At 43.7% G+C, this 18,626-nt stretch overlaps 1 protein-coding gene across 1 annotated transcript in view; it reads right to left on the bottom strand.

The window, feature by feature from the left end:
• Window positions 1-18,626, bottom strand: part of myo3b (myosin IIIB) — a 113,382-nt gene that overhangs the window by 40,710 nt on the left and 54,046 nt on the right. The window contains exons 24-28 of the mRNA XM_021597137.2: window positions 14,328-14,407; window positions 3,489-3,509; window positions 2,488-2,565; window positions 1,994-2,199; window positions 16-127 (exon numbers count right to left, since the gene is read on the bottom strand). Coding sequence (XP_021452812.2) covers window positions 16-127; window positions 1,994-2,199; window positions 2,488-2,565; window positions 3,489-3,509; window positions 14,328-14,407 — 497 coding nt within the window. The remainder of the gene's footprint in view (window positions 1-15; window positions 128-1,993; window positions 2,200-2,487; window positions 2,566-3,488; window positions 3,510-14,327; window positions 14,408-18,626) is intronic.

Genomic DNA, 18,626 nt, shown 5'->3' with positions numbered 1-18,626 from the left:
TCATCATCACTTTACCTTTGTCTTCCCTAAGACCCAGTTCTCTAGTTTGGCCCGCTCCAGTATGGCAACGGCATTTTCTTTGCTGGAGTCAGGCATCTGGTGAGCCCGGAAAGCAAGGTAGTAATACCTATAAAAGGGGGGAGAGGGAAAGATATCTGACTTTTATCATAGGTAATCATATTTTTTTGCTGTGATTCCGTGTTTTCAAACAGTTCAGAAACGTGCCTTTCATACAACTTCCAAATATATTTCTATCTAAATGAATTCAATCGCCATCTGTGGATCAGTGCACAAAGAAGACGAGGCTCACTGAGGCATGAGTCACTAACAGAGGCCTATTGTCTGAGCTTTTCTGAATGGACTATGCTCTTATTTCAATCACTACACAGATGACGCCCATGTGTTAATCAGCTCCAGTGCATGTCTCTACTTCATTGTCTAAGGCCCTTGACTGTCCCGCCTGTCACAGTTTATAAAACACCCGCATAGGACAGAGCTGATATAACTGTTTGTTCAGGGACATCAAGGCTCCCAAACTGCTGGTTCAATCCTTGTGTTCTGGTGTTGGTCAAAGAAAAGAAAAACAACAATGGAGATTGAAGAAAATCGTCTTTGAACAACCCCCCCCCCCCCCCCCCCCCCCCCCCCCCCCCCCACCTCATCCTACAGCCTTTCATTCTAATTCCTGTTGATACCTGTTCTTTCTTTGATGGTAAATACAAAGCACACTCCTTCGCAACATCAGACGAGTCTTTGATATGAGAGCACAAATTTAAATCAGTTTTGCACTAAAGGTGCAGTTTAACTATTGAGTCTGTCAGAATTATTTCTGCCTGGCTTGGATGGGATAGATTCAATGGCAAGGTTGAAAGCCAGGGACATGTCAGGATATGGTCTCCTATACTCCAAACAATAGATAGGTCAAATCAATCTAGTAACACAACAGGACAGTAGCTTTAAACACTGCTAAATGAGAATCTAGACCCTCCCCCCTCCTCACACACACACCTGCATGTACACATTCATTCTATCTGAGGGTTAAAAGGTGATTGTCAGGTGATGCACTATCACTTTTAACACCAAATCAAGTGAACCCTCAACTAAAATAGCCTCACCAACAATGTCGGAGAATTGGGACAGGCAGAAGAACGACATGTGGTCATTCAAGGTTTCCTGCTTGAAATCCGGCTAAATTAAACACACAATCTTTTAAAAGCTCCCCTAGAGCAGCGAAACTAACCAGCCGTCCCACTGCTTTTTACACAGGCCACAAGCACAAGCCCAAGCTAATTAAATTGTACATCATATTAAAGCGCCCCATTGGAGGTGCCTGGAATATTTTTCAAAGGATAATTGATCAAACGTAGGTTTCCTACGTTTTCCCAAGGACCTAGTTTGAGTATGTATTTTATTCTTGATGGGTCGAGGAAGGTTTAAATCCTTGTTTTTTTCAATAGATGGAATTCTTATTATGTTCACACAGGCAGATGTTGCCAGACATTTGAAAAACAAATATAAACCTTATCTTATATCTGTATCTAACCCAATTTTGTCAGTACTTCATTACCCACCTGGGGAATAATGGGGTTCTATCTCAGATATGGACTGTGTCCAAGACACTGAGCATAAAAACAAACCCTTAATGAATAGTAGAGAAAGAGGAATTAAAATGTCTATGGTCAGCCTCAGAGTTCCTCTCTGTTTGAATTGTGCCCTTATTTCCAAGTCCCGTGAAGTGAACCCACCCAGTTAAGAGAGTTGAACACACACAGTTAAGAGAGTTGAACCCACCCAGTTAAGTGAGTTGTACAGGATGTAGCCAATTAGTGAGCCTATTGCTGTGCTCAAGTTTGAACTCCCATCTAATTAAGGAAGCCGTGTTTTGTGTGATGTAGCACACACAGTGCGCGTGTTCCGCTCTACCACTGGGGTTGTGTCGGCACTCAGAGTGCACATCTAGCGCCGCGGCGCCCGGACTCACTGCAGTTGTTACCTGTTAACAAACTCTTCGAACAGGATGCGGTGGGAGTAGCCCTGGCGGCGGATGTTCACTGTCTCCAGGATCCCGGTGTAGCGCAGCTGCACCATCACCCTCTCCTTAAAGAAGCGCAGCGCCTGTCTGTCATCGTTGGGCTTTATGCAGCGCACAAAGTGGGGTTGACCCACCACCATCTTAGACAGCAGATCCATCAGGGAGTACTGCCAACGCAGTGAGGAGACAAAGCAAGGCGACGGGGGCGGAGCAAAGAAGGTGACAGGGATTATTCTTTGCATTATGCATTACTTCCTAATGTCATCGCGGAATTCACAGATTCTGTGCTGATGCTGTTTTATTATTGTGTCAGCAAAACAATATTTTTACTGACACACTCCTTGATAAAAATCGACCCAGAAATTAAAACCCTTTTCTATTTTTGTACTGTATTAGAGGTCAATTAAAAACATTGCCGAAACAGAATGGTTTGGTGTGGTGATGGTGATACATACCCGGAAGTAGGAGGCCACTGTCTGTCTCCTCATGTTGGTGGTTTCCTCAGGGTGTCGCATCATCTCCATGGTGTCCACCTAAACACAAGCTGTCCCATTAACTCCTTCCTCACAATGAGATGGACATGAATACAGTACATTGTTGCTAGTACTGTGTTGTCTGGGAAGGGTAGCAGCACCATAAACACTTAAGTCCAACAGTGTAGAGAATGGATGAGTACAGCTGAGGGGCATGGGAGAATTGCAGCTAGCGCTGCACTGTATAATGAGGCTTGCCATCTCAAACCAGATAGTCCTTCTAACAACGGATTAACGAGGACACAATATAAGCATTCTAATGGCCCACAACACTTCATGGCTTCATAAAAATGAATGACGCGATCAATATTTTATAGTAAGTCTACACAGCAAAGTGCATATCTTAATACTTATTTCATCTTAGCACAGGGGGAAAGGTATGTCAAACATTTTCTGAACAACTTCATGCAGTAATTGGATGTCTTGACAGCGTCTATGTTGAACGCTGTTCAGACAGAAGTACCAGCAATCATCCCCTGTCTGTTCGACTACTTCTGCTCATGTATTTTAACAAGGGCCGTCCATACGTCTGCACTAGTTCAATCATTTGTTTGCAATGATAACTTTTACCAGCTTCTCATCTATTAACTCTTTAGAACTTTCCACAGATTTTGATTGGGCAAAGGAGAACATGCATTTTACATCAATCATATTTCAGAGTTTGACTCATCGTTATAATGTACTTTCTTTACACAGAGTAAGTATAGTAGTGTAGCTCATAAGGTGGTTTGATGCTTTACAAAGAGTGTATGAAAATGTCACAATGTCAAACCACAGAGAAATTGAACCCCTCCACGTGATACCAGTAGCCAGCCATTGGAAACAGTAGAAATGTTGTTAAAAATGTTAACTGATAAAAATAAGAAAGTCATGCAAGATAAGGTAGAAGGTCAAATAAAACAACAACCATAGGCTGTTCTTACCTTCAATAGGTATTTGGGAGACTGAATACAGGAAGGTGTTGTTGAGAAACATGGAATGAAAGGAAACGATAAGAGGATAGACAAGAAGTAAAGAATCTGAAATCAACCTTAAGGGGTATAGCACCAAAAATCATAATGTGAGTCATTTCTTAATATACAATATTTGACAATTGACAAAATCTTAACAGGACATTATGATTTTACTGCATGCTTCCCTTTAAAAGAGGTTAGTTCAGACAGTGAGAGATGAATAAAGCAACAGAGTATTTTTCTTATAATTACTTTTATGGTACACTAAGTCAGTAAAGTCTGTTAAGAACAAATCCTTATGTACAATGACGGCCTACCCCAGCCAAACCCTAACCCGGACCCCACTGGGCCAATTGTGCGCCACCCTATGGGATTCCCAATCACGGCCGGTTGTGATACAGCCTGGAATCAAACCAGGGTCTGTAGTGACGCCTCTAGCACTGAGATGCAGTGTCTTAGACCGCTGCGCCACTCGGGAGCCCAGAGCCTTAGTCATGTGTGCAGGTTTGTCTGCACACATGACTAAGTGGCTTTGGATAAAAGTGTCTGCTAAATGGCATATAGTATTATTATATATTAGGTTCACTACACTAGTTAATAGGGAAGATATAAAACCAGATAACCAGAGGGCTGGAGCAGGATGTAACTGTTTATGGCCTAACTGTGGCCTCATTTTGGCTAGAGGCCTGTAACATGATGTTCCAACAAACGTCTACCATTCAACATGTTGTTCTTTACAATAGGAATTGTACGAGAAAGCCCTACCAGCAGTCATCATTTAAAGCCTCCTTCCTAAAAGCTGTCGATGGGGTAAAACACTGAGATTTGCCCCCTTTTAACGATGCAGCTTTATAGTGTCAGGGGGATCCCAGTTAAGGGTAGAGCATGGTGCACTTGGACCCAAATCGTTCTCAACGTTCAAATGATTCAAACTGTTTTCAATGATCTCGCAAGCTGCTACAATGGACTAACAGCTCAAGTAAATACAATATCAGTCACAACTGTCTGAATCTGAACAATACTACCAGACAGCGTGGAGATAGACAGCACCACGAGCAAGACAGTGAGGATAGCCAGTCACAAGGGAATGCTATGTTGTGTTTGATTTCTAACAGTTCGTTTTTGAAGTACTCCCTGTGAACTCCTACACAGGGCTCTATTTGAACAAACCTAACGCAATTGTCAATCTTAGCGTTGGGCAGTCGTGCTATAGGTTCGGGGGATGTGTCAGAAATATTTGAGCTATTTTCACAAACACAATTATCGGCGCAGATGCTGGCGTTGGCGCAAAAGGGATGGATTTTGATGAATAAACAAGTTGTGGGTGTGTCGAGGCTTGGCCCCTCACTGGCCAATCAGAACGTGCTCCATAGCTAAATACAGGTATGTTCTTGCTTTGAGTGATGCATTTAAGTTATTTTATGTATTGCCTTGGAATCAACTCCAATTCCAATGTTAGTCCATTAAAGTTTGTTAAACAGCTTACAGAAACAAAATACGTAATACATGTATCACTAGCCACTTTAAACACTGCCACTTTTATATGTTTACATACCCTACATTACTCATCTCATATGTATATACTGTACTCAATACCATCTACTGCATCTTGCCTATGCCGTTCTGTACCATCACTCATTCATATATCTTTATGTACAGTGGGGCAAAAAAGTATTTAGTCAGCCACCAATTGTGCAAGTTCTCCCACTAAAAAAAATGAGAGAGGCCTGTAATTTTCATCATAGGTACACTTCAACTATGACAGACAAAATCAGAAAAAAAAATCCAGAAAATCACATTGTAGGATTTTTTATGAATTTATTTGCAAATTATGGTGGAAAATAAGTATTTGGTCAATAACAAAAGTTTATCTCAATACTTTGTTATATACCCTTTGTTGGCAATGACAGAGGTCAAACGTTTTCCATAAGTCTTCACAAGGTTTTCACACACTGTTGCTGATATTTTGGCTCATTCCTCCATGCAGATCTCCTCTAGAGCAGTGATGTTTTGGGGCTGTTGCTGGGCAACACGGACTTTCAACTCCCTCCAAAGATTTTCTATGGGGTTGAGATCTGGAGACTGGCTAGACCATCCAAATGCTCTCTAGAAAACTTCAAACGGGCCTGGACATGTACTGGCTTAAGCAGGGGGACACGTCTGACACTGCAGGATTTGAGTCCCTGGCGGCGTAGTGTGTTACTGATGGTAGGCTTTGTTACTTTGCGCCCAGCTCTCTGCAGGTCATTCACTAGGTCCCCCCGTGTGGTTCTGGGATTTTTTCTCACCGTTCTTGTGATAATTTTGACCCCACTGGGTGAGATCTTGCGTGTCTTCCATTTCCTAATAATTGCTCCCACAGTTGATTTCTTCAAACCAAGCTGCTTACCTATTGCAGATGCAGTCTTCCCAGCCTGGTGCAGGTCTACAATTTTGTTTCTGGTGTCCTTTGACAGCTCTTTGGCCATAGTGGAGTTTGGAGTGTGACTGTTTGAGGTTGTGGACAGGTGTCTTTAATACTGAGTTCAACAAGTTCAAACAGGTGCCATTAATACAGGTAACGAGTGGAGGACAGAGGAGCCTCTTAAAGAAGAGGTTACAGGTCCGTGACAGCCAGAAATCTTGCTTGTTTGTAGGTGACCAAATACTTATTTTCCACCATAATTTGCAAATAAATTCATTAAAAATCCTACAATGTGATTTTCTGGATTTTTTTTTCTCATTTTGTCTGTCATAGTTGAAGTGTACCTATGATGAAAATTACAGGCCTCTCTCATCTTTTTAAGTGGGAGAACTTGCATAATTGGTGGCAGACTAAATACTTTTTTGCTCCACTGTACTAATTCTTCATCCCTTTACACTTGTGGGTATAACGCAGTTGTTGTGAAATTGTTAGGTTAGATTACTTGTTGGTTATTACTGCATTGTCGTAACTAGAAGCACAAGCATCTCGCTACACTCGCATAAACATCTGCATGTGACAAATAAAATTTGATTTGAAATAACAAAATGTACAGTAGACCTATCCCATCTTTGCTAAATTTGTTAACTTGAACCTGTTTGCAGTCCACATTGTCCTCTCACTGTCAGCTGCGTTTATTTTCAGCAAACTTAACATTGGTAAATATTTGTATCAACATAACAAGATGCAACAACTTAGACATAAACTGAAGACAGACATGTGACTAACAGAAATTGAATAATGTGTCTCTGAACAAAGGCGGGGTTAAAATCAAAAGTAACCGTCAGTATCTGGTGTGGCCACCAGCTGCTTTAAGTACTGCAGTGCATCTCCTCCTCATGGACTGCACCAGATTTGCCAGTTCTTGCAGTGAGATGTTACCCCACTCTTCCAGCAAGGCACCTGCAAGTTCCCAGACATTTCTGGGGGGAATGGCCCTAGCCCTCACCCTCCGATCCAAAAGGTCCCAGACGTGCTCAATGGGATTGAGATCCAGGCTTTTCTCTGGCCTTGGCAGAACACTGACATTCCTGTCTTGCAGGAAATCACGCACAGAACAAGCAGAATGGCTGGTGGCATTGTCCTGCTGGAGGGTTATGTCAGGATGAGCCTGCAGGAAGGGTACCACATGAGGGAAGAAGATGTCTTCACTGTAACGCACAGTGTTGAGATAGCCTGCAATGACAACAAGCTCAGTCTGATGATGCTGTGACACGCCGCCCCAGACCATGACGGACCCCCCACCTCCAAATCGATTCCGCTCCAGAGTACAGGGCTCGGTGTAACGCTCATTCCTTCGATGATAAACGCGAATCCGACCATCACCCCTGGTGAGACAAAACTGCGACTCGTCAGTGAAGAGCACTTTATGCCAGTCCTGTCTGGTTCAGCGATGGTGGGTAACATGGGCACTATGGGCACAAGCCCATAGGCAACATAGTTGCCAGTGATGTCTGGTGAGGACCTGCCTTACAACAGGCCTACAAGCCCTCAGCCCAGCCTCTCTCAGCCTATTGCGGACAGTCTGCGCACTGATGGAGGGATTGTGCGTTCCTGGTGTAACTCTGGCAGTTGTTGTTACCATCCTGTACCTGTCCCGCAGGTGTGATGTTCAGATGTACTGATGCTGTGCAGGTGTTGTTACACGTGCTCTGCCACTGTGAGGACAATCAGCTGTCTGTCCTGTCTCTCTGTAGTGCTCTTAGGCGTCACACTGTAGGGACATTGTAATTTATTGCCCTGGCCACATCTGCAGTCCTCATGCCTCCTTGCAGCATGCCTAAGGCACGTTCACGCAGATGAGCAGGGACCCTGGGCATCTTTCTTTTGGTGTTTTCATAGTCAGTAGAAAGGCCTCTTTAGTGTCCAAAGTTTTCATAAGCTGTTAGTGTCTTAACGACCGTTCCACAGGTGCATGTTCATTAATTGTTTAATTGTTTATGGTTCAATCTGGTGCAGTCCATGAGGAGGAGATGCACTGCAGTACTTAATGTAGCTGGTGTCCACACTAAATACTGACTGTTACTTTGCATGTTCATTAATTGTTTATGGTTTATTGAACAAGCATGGGATTTTTACAAATTATCTTTGAAAGACAGGGTCCTGAAAAAGGGTAATTTATTTTTTTACTGAGTTTATGTATATACTGTCTTTCATGCCATCTATTGCATCTTGCCTATGCAGCTCTGTCATTGCTCATCCATATAGTTATATGTACACTACTGGTCAAAAGTTTTAGAACACCTACTCATTCAGGGGTTTTTCATTTTTTTTAACTATTTTCTACATTGTAGAATAATAGTGAAGACATCAAAACTATGAAATAACCCATATGTAATCATGTAGTAATAAAAAAAGTGTTAAACAAATCAAAATATATTTTATACACTGCTGAAAAAAATAAAGGGAACACTTAAACAACACAATGTAACTCCAAGTCAATCACACTTCTGTGAAATCAAACTGTCCACTTAGGAAGCAACACTGATTGACAATAAATTTCACATGCTGTTGTGCAAATGGAATAGACAACAGGTGGAAATTATAGGCAATTAGCAAGACACCCCGCAATAGAGGAGTGGTTCTGCAGGTGGTGACCACAGACCACTTCTTAGTTCCTATGCTTCATGGCTGATGTTTTGGTCACTTTTGAATGCTGGCGGTGCTTTCACTCTAGTAGTAGCATGAGACGGAGGCTACAACCCACACAAGTGGCTCAGGTAGTGCAGCTCATCCAGGATGGCACATCAATGCGAGCTGTGGCAAGAAGGTTTGCTGTGTCTGTCAGCGTAGTGTCCAGAGCATGGAGGCGCTACCAGGAGACAGGCCAGTACATCAGGAGACGTGGAGGAGGCCGTAGGAGGGCAACAACCCAGCAGCAGGACCGCTACCTCCGCCTTTGTGCAAGGAGGAGCAGGAGGAACACTGCCAGAGCCCTGAAAATGACCTCCAGCAGGCCACAAATGAGCATGTGTCTGCTCAAACGGTCAGAAACAAACTCCATGAGGGTGGTATGAGGGCCCGACGTCCACAGGTGGGGGTTGTGCTTACAGCCCAACACCGTGCAGGACGTTTGGAATTTGCCAGAGAACACCAAGATTGGCAAATTCGCCACTGGCACCCTGTGCTCTTCACAGATGAAAGCAGGTTCACACTGAGCACATGTGACAGACGTTACAGAGTCTGGAGACGCCGTGGAGAACGTTCTGCTGCCTGCAACATCCTCCAGCATGACCGGTTTGGCGGTGGGTCAGTCATGGTGCGGGGTGGCATTTCTTTTGGGGGCCGCACAGCCCTCCATGTGCTCGCAAGAGGTAGCCTGACTGCCATTAGGTACCGAGATGAGATCCTCAGACCCCTTGTGATACCATATGCTGGTGCGGTTGGCCCTGGGTTCCTTCTAATGCAAGACAATGCTAGACCTCATGTGGCTGGAGTGTGTCAGCAGTTCCTGCAAGAGGAAGGCATTGATGCTATGGACTGGCCTGCCCGTTCCCCAGACCTGAATCCAATTGAGCACATCTGGGACATCATGTCTTGCTCCATCCACCAACGCCATGTTGCACCACAGACTGTCCAGGAGTTGGCGGATGCTTTAGTCCAGGTCTGGGAGGAGATCCCTCAGGAGACCATCCGCCACCTCATCAGGAGCATGCCCAGGCGTTGTAGGGAGGTCATACAGGCATGTGGAGGCCACACACACTACTGAGCCTCATTTTGACTTGTTTTAACCTCTCTGATCTCCCCATCCCGGATCCGGTATCAGGAATACAGACTCAAGCTCATTACCATAACGCAACGTTAACTATTCATGAAAATCGCAAATGAAATGAAATAAATATGCCATCTCTCAAGCTTAGCCTTTTGTAAACAACACTGTCATCTCAGATTTTCAAAATATGCTTCTCAACCATAGGAAAACAATAATTTGTGTAAAAGTAGCTAGCTAGCGTAGCATTTAGCGTTAGCATTAGTGTTAGCATCCAGCACGCAACATTTCAACAAAAACATAAAAGCCTTCAAATAAAATCATTTACCTTTGAAGAACTTCTGATGTTTTCAATGAGGATACTCTCAGTTAGATAGCAGATGCTCAGTTTTTCCAAAAAGATTCTTTGTGTATTAGAAATAGCTTCGTTTTATACATCACATTTGGCTACCAAAAAAAAACGAAAATTCAGTCCTCAAAACGCGAACTTTTTTCCAAATTAACTCCATAATATCGACTGAAAACATGGCAAACGTTGTTTAGAATCAATCCTCAAGGTGTTTTTCACATATCTCTTCATTGATATATCGTTCTTGGAAGCATGGTTTCTCCCCTCAATCAAATGGAAAAGTACAAGCAGCTGGCAATTGCGCACCGAATTCCACGCAGGACACCAGGCGGACACTTGGAAAATGTAGTCTCTTATGGTCAATCTTCCAATGATATGCCTACAAATACGTCACAATGCTGCTAACACTTTGGGGGAACGACAGAAAGTGTAGGCTCATTCCTTGCGCAATCACAGCCATATAAGGAGACAATGGAAAACAGAGCTTCAGAAATCTGCTCATTTCCTGGTTGACGCATCATCTTGGTTTCGCCTGTAGAATGAGTTCTGGGGCACTTACAGACAATATCTTTGCAGATTCTGAAACTTCAGAGTGTTTTCTTTCAAAAACTGTCAAGAATATGCATAGTCGAGCATCTTTTCGTGACAAAATATCGCGCTTAAAACGGGAACGTTTTTTATCCAAAAATGAAATAGAAAATGAAACTTAGGTAGCCTGGGTTGCACTGTTTGTTTGTGGGTGATTGTCTATGTTGATGGCTTGTTTCAGCGCAGCTCACATTAGCTTCACGGTTGTTATTTTGTTTACTGTTTTTGTATAGTGTTTCAGTGTTCAGTTTTTTTCTTTAATTAAACATTCAACATGAACACATATCACGCCGCATTTTGGTCCTCCGATCCTTCTCGCATCTCCTCTTCAGATGAAGAGGAGGACGACCGTGACAGAATCACCCACCAACCAAGGACCAAGCGGCGTGGTAAAAGACAGCGACGACAGCAGCAGCAGCAACAGCAACAGCGGCCAGCATCACAGGACTACACCACTTGGGAGGAGATAGACAGATGGGCGATCGACCCAGGGAGAGTGCCGGAGCCCGCCTGGGATTCGATGGAGCAGTGCGAGGAGGGTTACAGGAGAATGAGGTTGGCGAAGGCAGCACGGCAGTGCGACAGGTATGAGAGGCAGCCCCCAATTTTTTGGGGGGGGGGGGCACACGAGGGGTGGAGCTAAGCCAGGTAGCAGACCTGCGCTCACTCCTCGTGCTTATTATAAGCAGCGCGTTACTGGTCAGGCACCGTGTTATGCGGTTAAGCGCACGGTGTCGCCAGTACGTGTCCATAGCCCGGTGCGCTATAGGACAGCCCCGCGAGAGTGTCATGCGAGCGTGGGCATCGAGCCAGGGCGTATGGTGCCTGCTCAGCGGGTCTGGTCGCCGGTACGCAGTTTTGGTCCAGGGTATCCTGCGCCGGCTCTGCGTGCTGTGTCTCCGGGGCGCTGGGAGGGTGCAGTGCGTCCTCTGCCTGCGCTCCGCTCGTGCCGGGCGAATGTGGGAATGGAGCCTAAGGGAGAGGTGCGTGTAGTAAGCACTAGATCTCCCGTGCTTACCCACAGCCCGGTTCAACCTGTGCCTGCACTCTGGAGGGTCCGGGCTAGAGTGGTTATCCAGCCTGGGGAAGTGATGCCAAGGTTGCGCACCAGAGCTCCAGTGCTCCCCCACAGCCCGGTCCTTCAGGTGCCTCCTCCTAACCCCAAGCGTCCTGAAGGTCTCCCCAGCCTGGTGGTTCCTGTGGCAGCCCCACGCACCAGGCTGTCTCTCTGTCCCGAGCTGCCGCCCCTCTGTCCCGAGCTGCCCCTCTGTCCATTGAGAGGAGTGGCCATGGTTAAGAAGCCACGGAGGCGGACAATGAGGCGGACTAAGACAATGGCGAAGTGGGGGCCGCGTCCCGCGCCAGAGCCGCCACCGCGGACAGACGCCCACCCAGACCCTCCCCTATAGGTCAAGGTTTTGCGGCCGGAGTCCGCACCTTTGGGGTGGGGGGGGGTACTACTGTCACGTTCTGACCTTTATTTCCTTTGTTTTGTATTTATTTAGTATGGTCAGGGCGTGAGTTGGGTGGGCAGTCTGTTTGTTTTTCTATGTTTTGGGGCATTTCTATGTTTCGACCTAGTATGGTTCTCAATCAGAGGCAGGTGTCATTAGTTGTCTCTGATTGAGAATCATACTTAGGTAGCCTGGGTTGCACTGTTTGTTTGTGGGTGATTGTCTATGTTGATGGCTTGTTTCAGCGCAGCTCGCATTAGCTTCACGGTTATTTTGTTTACTGTTTTTGTATAGTGTTTCAGTGTTCAGTTCTTTAATTAAACATTCAACATGAACACATATCACGCCGCATTTTGGTCCTCCGATCCTTCTCGCCTCTCCTCTTCAGAGGAGATTTTAGTGTTCCCTTTATTTTTTTGAGCAGTGTATATTTTCATTTGTTTAACACGTTTGTTTACTACATGATTCCATATGTGTTATTTTATAGTTTTGATGTCTTCACTATTATTCTACAATGTCAAAAATAAAGAAACTCTTCAATGAGTAGGTGTTCTACTTTTAACCAATAGTTATCACGTGAGCATAAATGAGTCGGGAGACAGGCGCAGGAATGCGTAATAGTTTTTTAAATTAAGCCCAAATTACAGTGTGCCGTGTAAAGGCACGGGGACGAAGACCAAGCAAACATGTAACAAAACAGAGTAGAAAACAAAAGAGCGAGGTGTACCTCGAATAAATAACACACGCGCACAATGATTAACACACGGGACGAGACCCGTAATCATCTGCCCAATGCACAATGGCACGAAAGCCAAAACACACAGCACAGGTACTCACACGCACCAACGGACATTGTAACAATAATGGGCCGACAACGGAAACCAAAGGGCACACTTATACAAGTACTAATCAGTGGGAATAGGGGACAGGTGTGCGTGATGAAAGTTCCGGAGGGATCCGTGACAGGAGTGGAAATATTCTTATTCCATTCCTTTACTTAGATTTGTGTGTATTAGGGTAGTTGTTGTGGAATTGTTAGATTACTTTTTAGATATTGCTGCACTGTCGGAACTAGAAGCACAAGCATTTCGCTACACTCACAATAACATCTGCTATCCATGCGTATGTGACCAATACAATTTGATTTGATTTTGGAATGCGCCCGTCGACGAGCAGGTGTCCACATACTTTTGGTCATGTAGTGTATAATGTTTTATTGGAACCATCGTACAGATCGCATTTACACTTCTCCAGAAGTTGCATTGCATGCGTGCCACAGACGTTCTCACCATAAAACCAGTACAGTGAATCATTCTAATAGGTTTGTTTTTAATACAATTAAAACGAAAAACAAACAGTTGGGGAATGTCAGCTCACTGTTAAAAAGGGAATGTCAACTCGCTGTTTTGCTCCTCTCAAACATGATCTTTTAATAAAGCTTTGCTGATTAAGATTTATCTCCAAGCGGTCTCGCGAGCCAAACACTTTATGTATGGTCTTGACTAGCCTACTTGATTAAATTGGCAAGGACAAAAAGAAAACAGCCTTCATTGAGAGGAGGGGGGGCTATGCGTGGTGTTTAATCAAATAAATCGAAATGGGGAAAAAACATAACTGTTTTATGTTTCTAAATATGAAGTATCCAGGCACCAAAAGCACATCTTGTCCCATGTGCAGATGGGCTGTGTTTGTCACGGCTGGATAAGCTGCATTTCCGCTGTCAAAATTCATGCCATAACCAACTGTGTTTCCGCTAAAACCAGCTTTTGGCTGGTCTTTTTGGACTTGTGTTTTTATGGACACACCTCCAATATTTCCACCACTCCCATCTGAGAGCAAGCGAGCTGATGTAAGACAGGTAAATTGCCGAATCTGGCGTTAGAGCCAGTTTTTACATGATGAAATTGCAAACTTAACGTAAGTTTAACACTAGCGCTGCTTTAACACCAGCCAAATATAGAGCCTAAAGAGTGACATGGTCTCAACTTGGATAAAATAATAGCCCTTAAAAGGGTTTAAAGGATCCTTCTGGATACTTCCCCAGAGACAGATGAACTCATGGACAGCATTTTTAGGTCTCTGCATCCATTACGAAGAAAGTTAATTTCGAGAGCCAATGCTCAACTTCCTTTAAAAAATGCACACAAAGACAAAAAATTGTATCCACGAGTTCATCTGACTCTGGGGAAGTAGATAAAGGGCTTCATTTACAAAATCCTGAAGTATCCATAAGGGAGAGAGAGCCCACCTTGTTGCGTCCTGAGCTGAGCTGGGGTGGCAGTGACCTTGAAGCAGCAGTGACTCTCGCCCTGGAAGTGGCCAGATTACCTATTCAAACCAACACAGCAAAGCAACAAGTCAATACAATCCCACATACTTTATGAACACCTGCTCTTTCTATGACATAGACTGACCAGGTGAATCCAGGTGAAAACTATGATCCCAAATCAGTGTAGATGAAGGGGAGGAGACAGGTTAAAGAAGGATTTTTAAGCCTTGAGACAATTGAGACATGGATTGTGTATGTGTGCCATTCAGAGGGTGAATGGGCAAGACAAAAGATTTAGGTGCCTTTGAACGGGGTATGGTACTGTAGGTGCCTGGCGTACCAGTTTGTGTCAAGAACTGGGTTTTTCACACTCACCAGTTTCCCATTTGTATCAAGAATGTTCCACCACACCATAGGACATCGGGCCAACTTGACACAACTGTGGGAAGCATTGGAGTCAACATGGGCCAGCATCCCTGAGGAACGCTTTCGACACCTTGTAGAGTCCATGCCAAGCAAATCAAGTTAACTGCTGCTTTCAACAAGCATGTCTCTTGAGAGCAGGCCAGTTCCATTGTGGACCAGTGTGTTGGGTAACCCTTTAGGTAGACAGAAAGGGCAGTTTAGGACCTCACCAGTCTGAGCTGGATCTCACTGCAGTGCTACAGTCACTCCCGGACAGACGAGAGGATATGACCCGAGCATATGCAAGACAGTCTGAAACATTTCAAAGTTTCTGCACAAGATGTCCAAATGTTTTCTCTGGCTATATCTTCAGAGGCTAAACTGTGATTAATAGCAGTGAAAGAAGCCTTTGAAGCAGGATTGGTGACATCAAAGTCCTAATCCATGGGTGGCAGGATTTTTATAATGAGTGGGAAGTATCTTAACACATTTCAAAGGGTTTACTCCATGAATAAACAATAGCTGCACAGATGTGCCACACACACCTTAGAAAAATACGGCACCAGAAACAGGAGGCAGTATTAACCAGGCTGCAGTGTACACTCCGAAGAAAACCTTTTTTTTCGATGAAGCTAAAGCTGAATTGACAGACAAACAATCGTCCTCGATTTCAGATAGACCCGTAAATCAATAGACAAAGATGAGGTCATTCCTTTCACTATAATATAACACTTTAGGTCAATTCTCAAGGGTTAATGGCTGAGAACGATTAACCTAAAACAACTATGGTGTTAGATCACAATTCTGTTGTTCCAAAAGACGAACAGTCAGTTTATATTCAACAAGTATGACTCATACAGTTTTGCATCTCTGGAGAGATAGAAATCAATTTTTGATGGGTTAATTAAAAGTCAGATCACGTCTAACTCTAGAACATGAATGTCCTGCTCTCGCCAAAGGCTTTGTTTCAGGCCAAATGAATGTTTTGTCACATCACACTCACACAGCTGTAGTCAGGACAGTCCACAACATTTGATGTCAAAAAGCATATATAGTAATTACATTAATGGTAATAACAATGACATTGTGTTTAGGGTCTGACAGTCAAACACTTTACTGTTCATATGTCTGTAAGATCCAGCAACAATATTCACAATATGGTATTTAGGAACTCTCCCTTGTCTAATTCAAATTATAAACTGGGTAGTTTGGGTACTGGATGCTGATTGGCTGAAAAAGCATTTCAGCCCTGTGTATACCAGACAATATACCATGGGTATTATGCAAAAATACTTGTTTAATGTTCTATTTATGTTGGTAACTAGTTTATAATAGCAATAAGGTACCTCTGGGCTTAGTTGTCTATAGCTAATATACCACAGCTAAGGGCTGTATTCAGGCACTTTGCTTCACGTCGTGTCTAAGAACAGCCCTTAGTGGTGGTATATTGGCCATTATAAACTGGGTGGTTTGAGCCCTGAATGCTGATTGGCTGACAGCCATGGTATATCAGACTGTATACCATGGGTATGACAAAACATGTATTTTTACTGCTCTAATTACGTTGGTAACCAGTTTATAATAGCACTGCGATGACTCTGCAATGCGTCGTGCCTAAGAATAGCCCTTAGCCGTGGTATATTGGCCATATACCACACCACCTCGTGCCTTATTGCTTAAATATACCACAACCCCTCGGGCCTTATTGCTCAAAGGCAAAAAAAAAGCCATTTATCTACTTCCCCAAAGTGGATACCATTTATGTACCTGTGTCCAGTTTGAAGGAAGTTAGAGATAGCATTGGCTCACGAAACTAACTAGCTTAGCACAAAGACTAGAAGTCTTCAGGTACAGCATGCTAGCTAGGGAAGTAGATAATGGGTCTAAATGCCAAAATTCTGAACTATCCCTTTAAGTCTACCTCTACCTTATTACTTAATGCTACAATATGTAACATTTTGGGGCGACATGACCAAATTCACATAGAAAGGCGAGTTATAGATCTTTAAATCTCATTGAAAGCAAGTCTAACAAGTGGTAGGTAGATCTGTTCTATATGCACTATTAAGTTTAGTTTTGGAATCAATTACTTTTGGTTTTGTACACCAGCTTCAAACAGCTGAAAATACAATATTATTGGTTATGGAAAATATATTTTAAAGCGGTTTAGATGGTACATTGATTCTCTACACAATGTCAGCTTGTTTTGTCACCTAAACTGAAATTAGGCTAACTATTAGAATTTTAGCAACCAGGAAATGGCAGAGCGATTTCTGCATAGTGCACCTTTAAGTCTACATTTGGAAATTTCAAAAATAATATTTGTTTGATCAAACAAAAATAAAATAAAAATTGCACAGAATTGCAGAAATTATTCAATCATGTAAACAACCCAATCACTGTAAACAACCTAAAACAGGGCTAGGAAAAGAAATGTCAGGAATCATCATCTTATGTCTGACGAAAACAAACATCTTACAGGCCAAAACACACAAAGACGGATCTCTCAGAATGGTGCCCACAGACAAATGGTGTCAGGTAGCCTAGTGCTCAAGCAGGGACGCGCTGCAATTAGCCAAAAGTAAAGCTGGATGGATTAATTGGAGTCGGTCTTGTGCAAATGAAGAGCCCTCTCTCCTCTCCCCATTAGTGCTGCTGGGCCAGATCATCTGAGCACATTTGTCATGATGAATTAGTGGCTGAGTGTCGAACGGGCCCGTGGAGTGTCACGGTGCTTTCACGCCTCTCACTTGCATGACACCATCAAGGGGAGATGAAGGGGCTGTGTTATGATGAGGGAAGCTATGACAGTTGTACCTAAGCCTCAAAACAGACACTCTTCTACTGCTTTCTACATATATTCCTAGGCGGCTCTTATTAATTCATTATTTTGTGGTTCCTTATCGACTTATGACTACATGATTAGTGCATGGGTTAACTGTCTCTCCGCTCAAAGATTTCTTGAAACATGTTAACACCGGAGATGTCCAGCATAAAAAAAAACATCCTTATATCATAAAACTGTAATGAAGTCAATGGCCGATTGAGAAACAGCGCGTTTCTGTCCGTTGTAATTCTAGCATAGTATTCATACTGAGCACATACGGAGTTGGAAGGAGTCACTGCTGCACTTTAAAGGCAGTGGAATGTGGTTTTACGTCTAGCATGTAAGCTTATGCCTTTTAATGTGCATGGGCCATCAGCAAAACATTTTTTTCAATCGCTTAGGTAATTCACCTCTCTGACTAAGCCTGCACCTTTCCTTTTTGAAAACCAGATAACATCCTCTTACTAAAAACCCACCGTGCCTATTCTCAATGTTCGGAGTCATCATCACAACTGTACAAAACGGTATATATTCGCAAAGGGGTTAATCACTAGAGGCTGTAGGGGTGTTGTGAGAACAGAGGAGGAAGTAAGGGGGTCCATCGCCCAACAGGTCATCCTGTCTTAGGGAGGAGGCGGTGGTGGAGGATCACACTGATCGCTTCTGCTTCATGCGTGTTGCTCTTGGCATGGGCTGCCGCCACAGATACACAGAGTGAGAGAAGGAGAAAAGAGAAAAAGCCATCCCTGGCATCTGTGCGTACACTTTGAAAATTAAGCCCAGCAAGAATCCTATAGAAAAAAAAGCTCAAGCTGGCAGTTGTATTGGGTTTCTATTGACAAGAATAGTCAATGTGCCTGGGATTAAAAAGCAATCCCACGTTCAATATGACACCTCCCTACATTCTTTTATGAGTGCCAGTGCGCGCCTTGTAGTTCAGAAGCTATGGATCGAGCTGTCGACACAGGGGACAATCAAAGTTGTAAGAGAGCAGCCTCTTAGAGCTGAGTTTGCAGAAGCTCCGTGGATATATCTCCCTTCTCTCC

Source organism: Oncorhynchus mykiss, chromosome 3 (genome assembly GCF_013265735.2).
Source record: "Oncorhynchus mykiss isolate Arlee chromosome 3, USDA_OmykA_1.1, whole genome shotgun sequence".
Lineage (NCBI taxonomy): Eukaryota > Metazoa > Chordata > Actinopteri > Salmoniformes > Salmonidae > Oncorhynchus > Oncorhynchus mykiss.
Note: the sequence above shows the minus strand (reverse complement) of the source record. Positions and strands in the feature narration are given on the sequence as shown.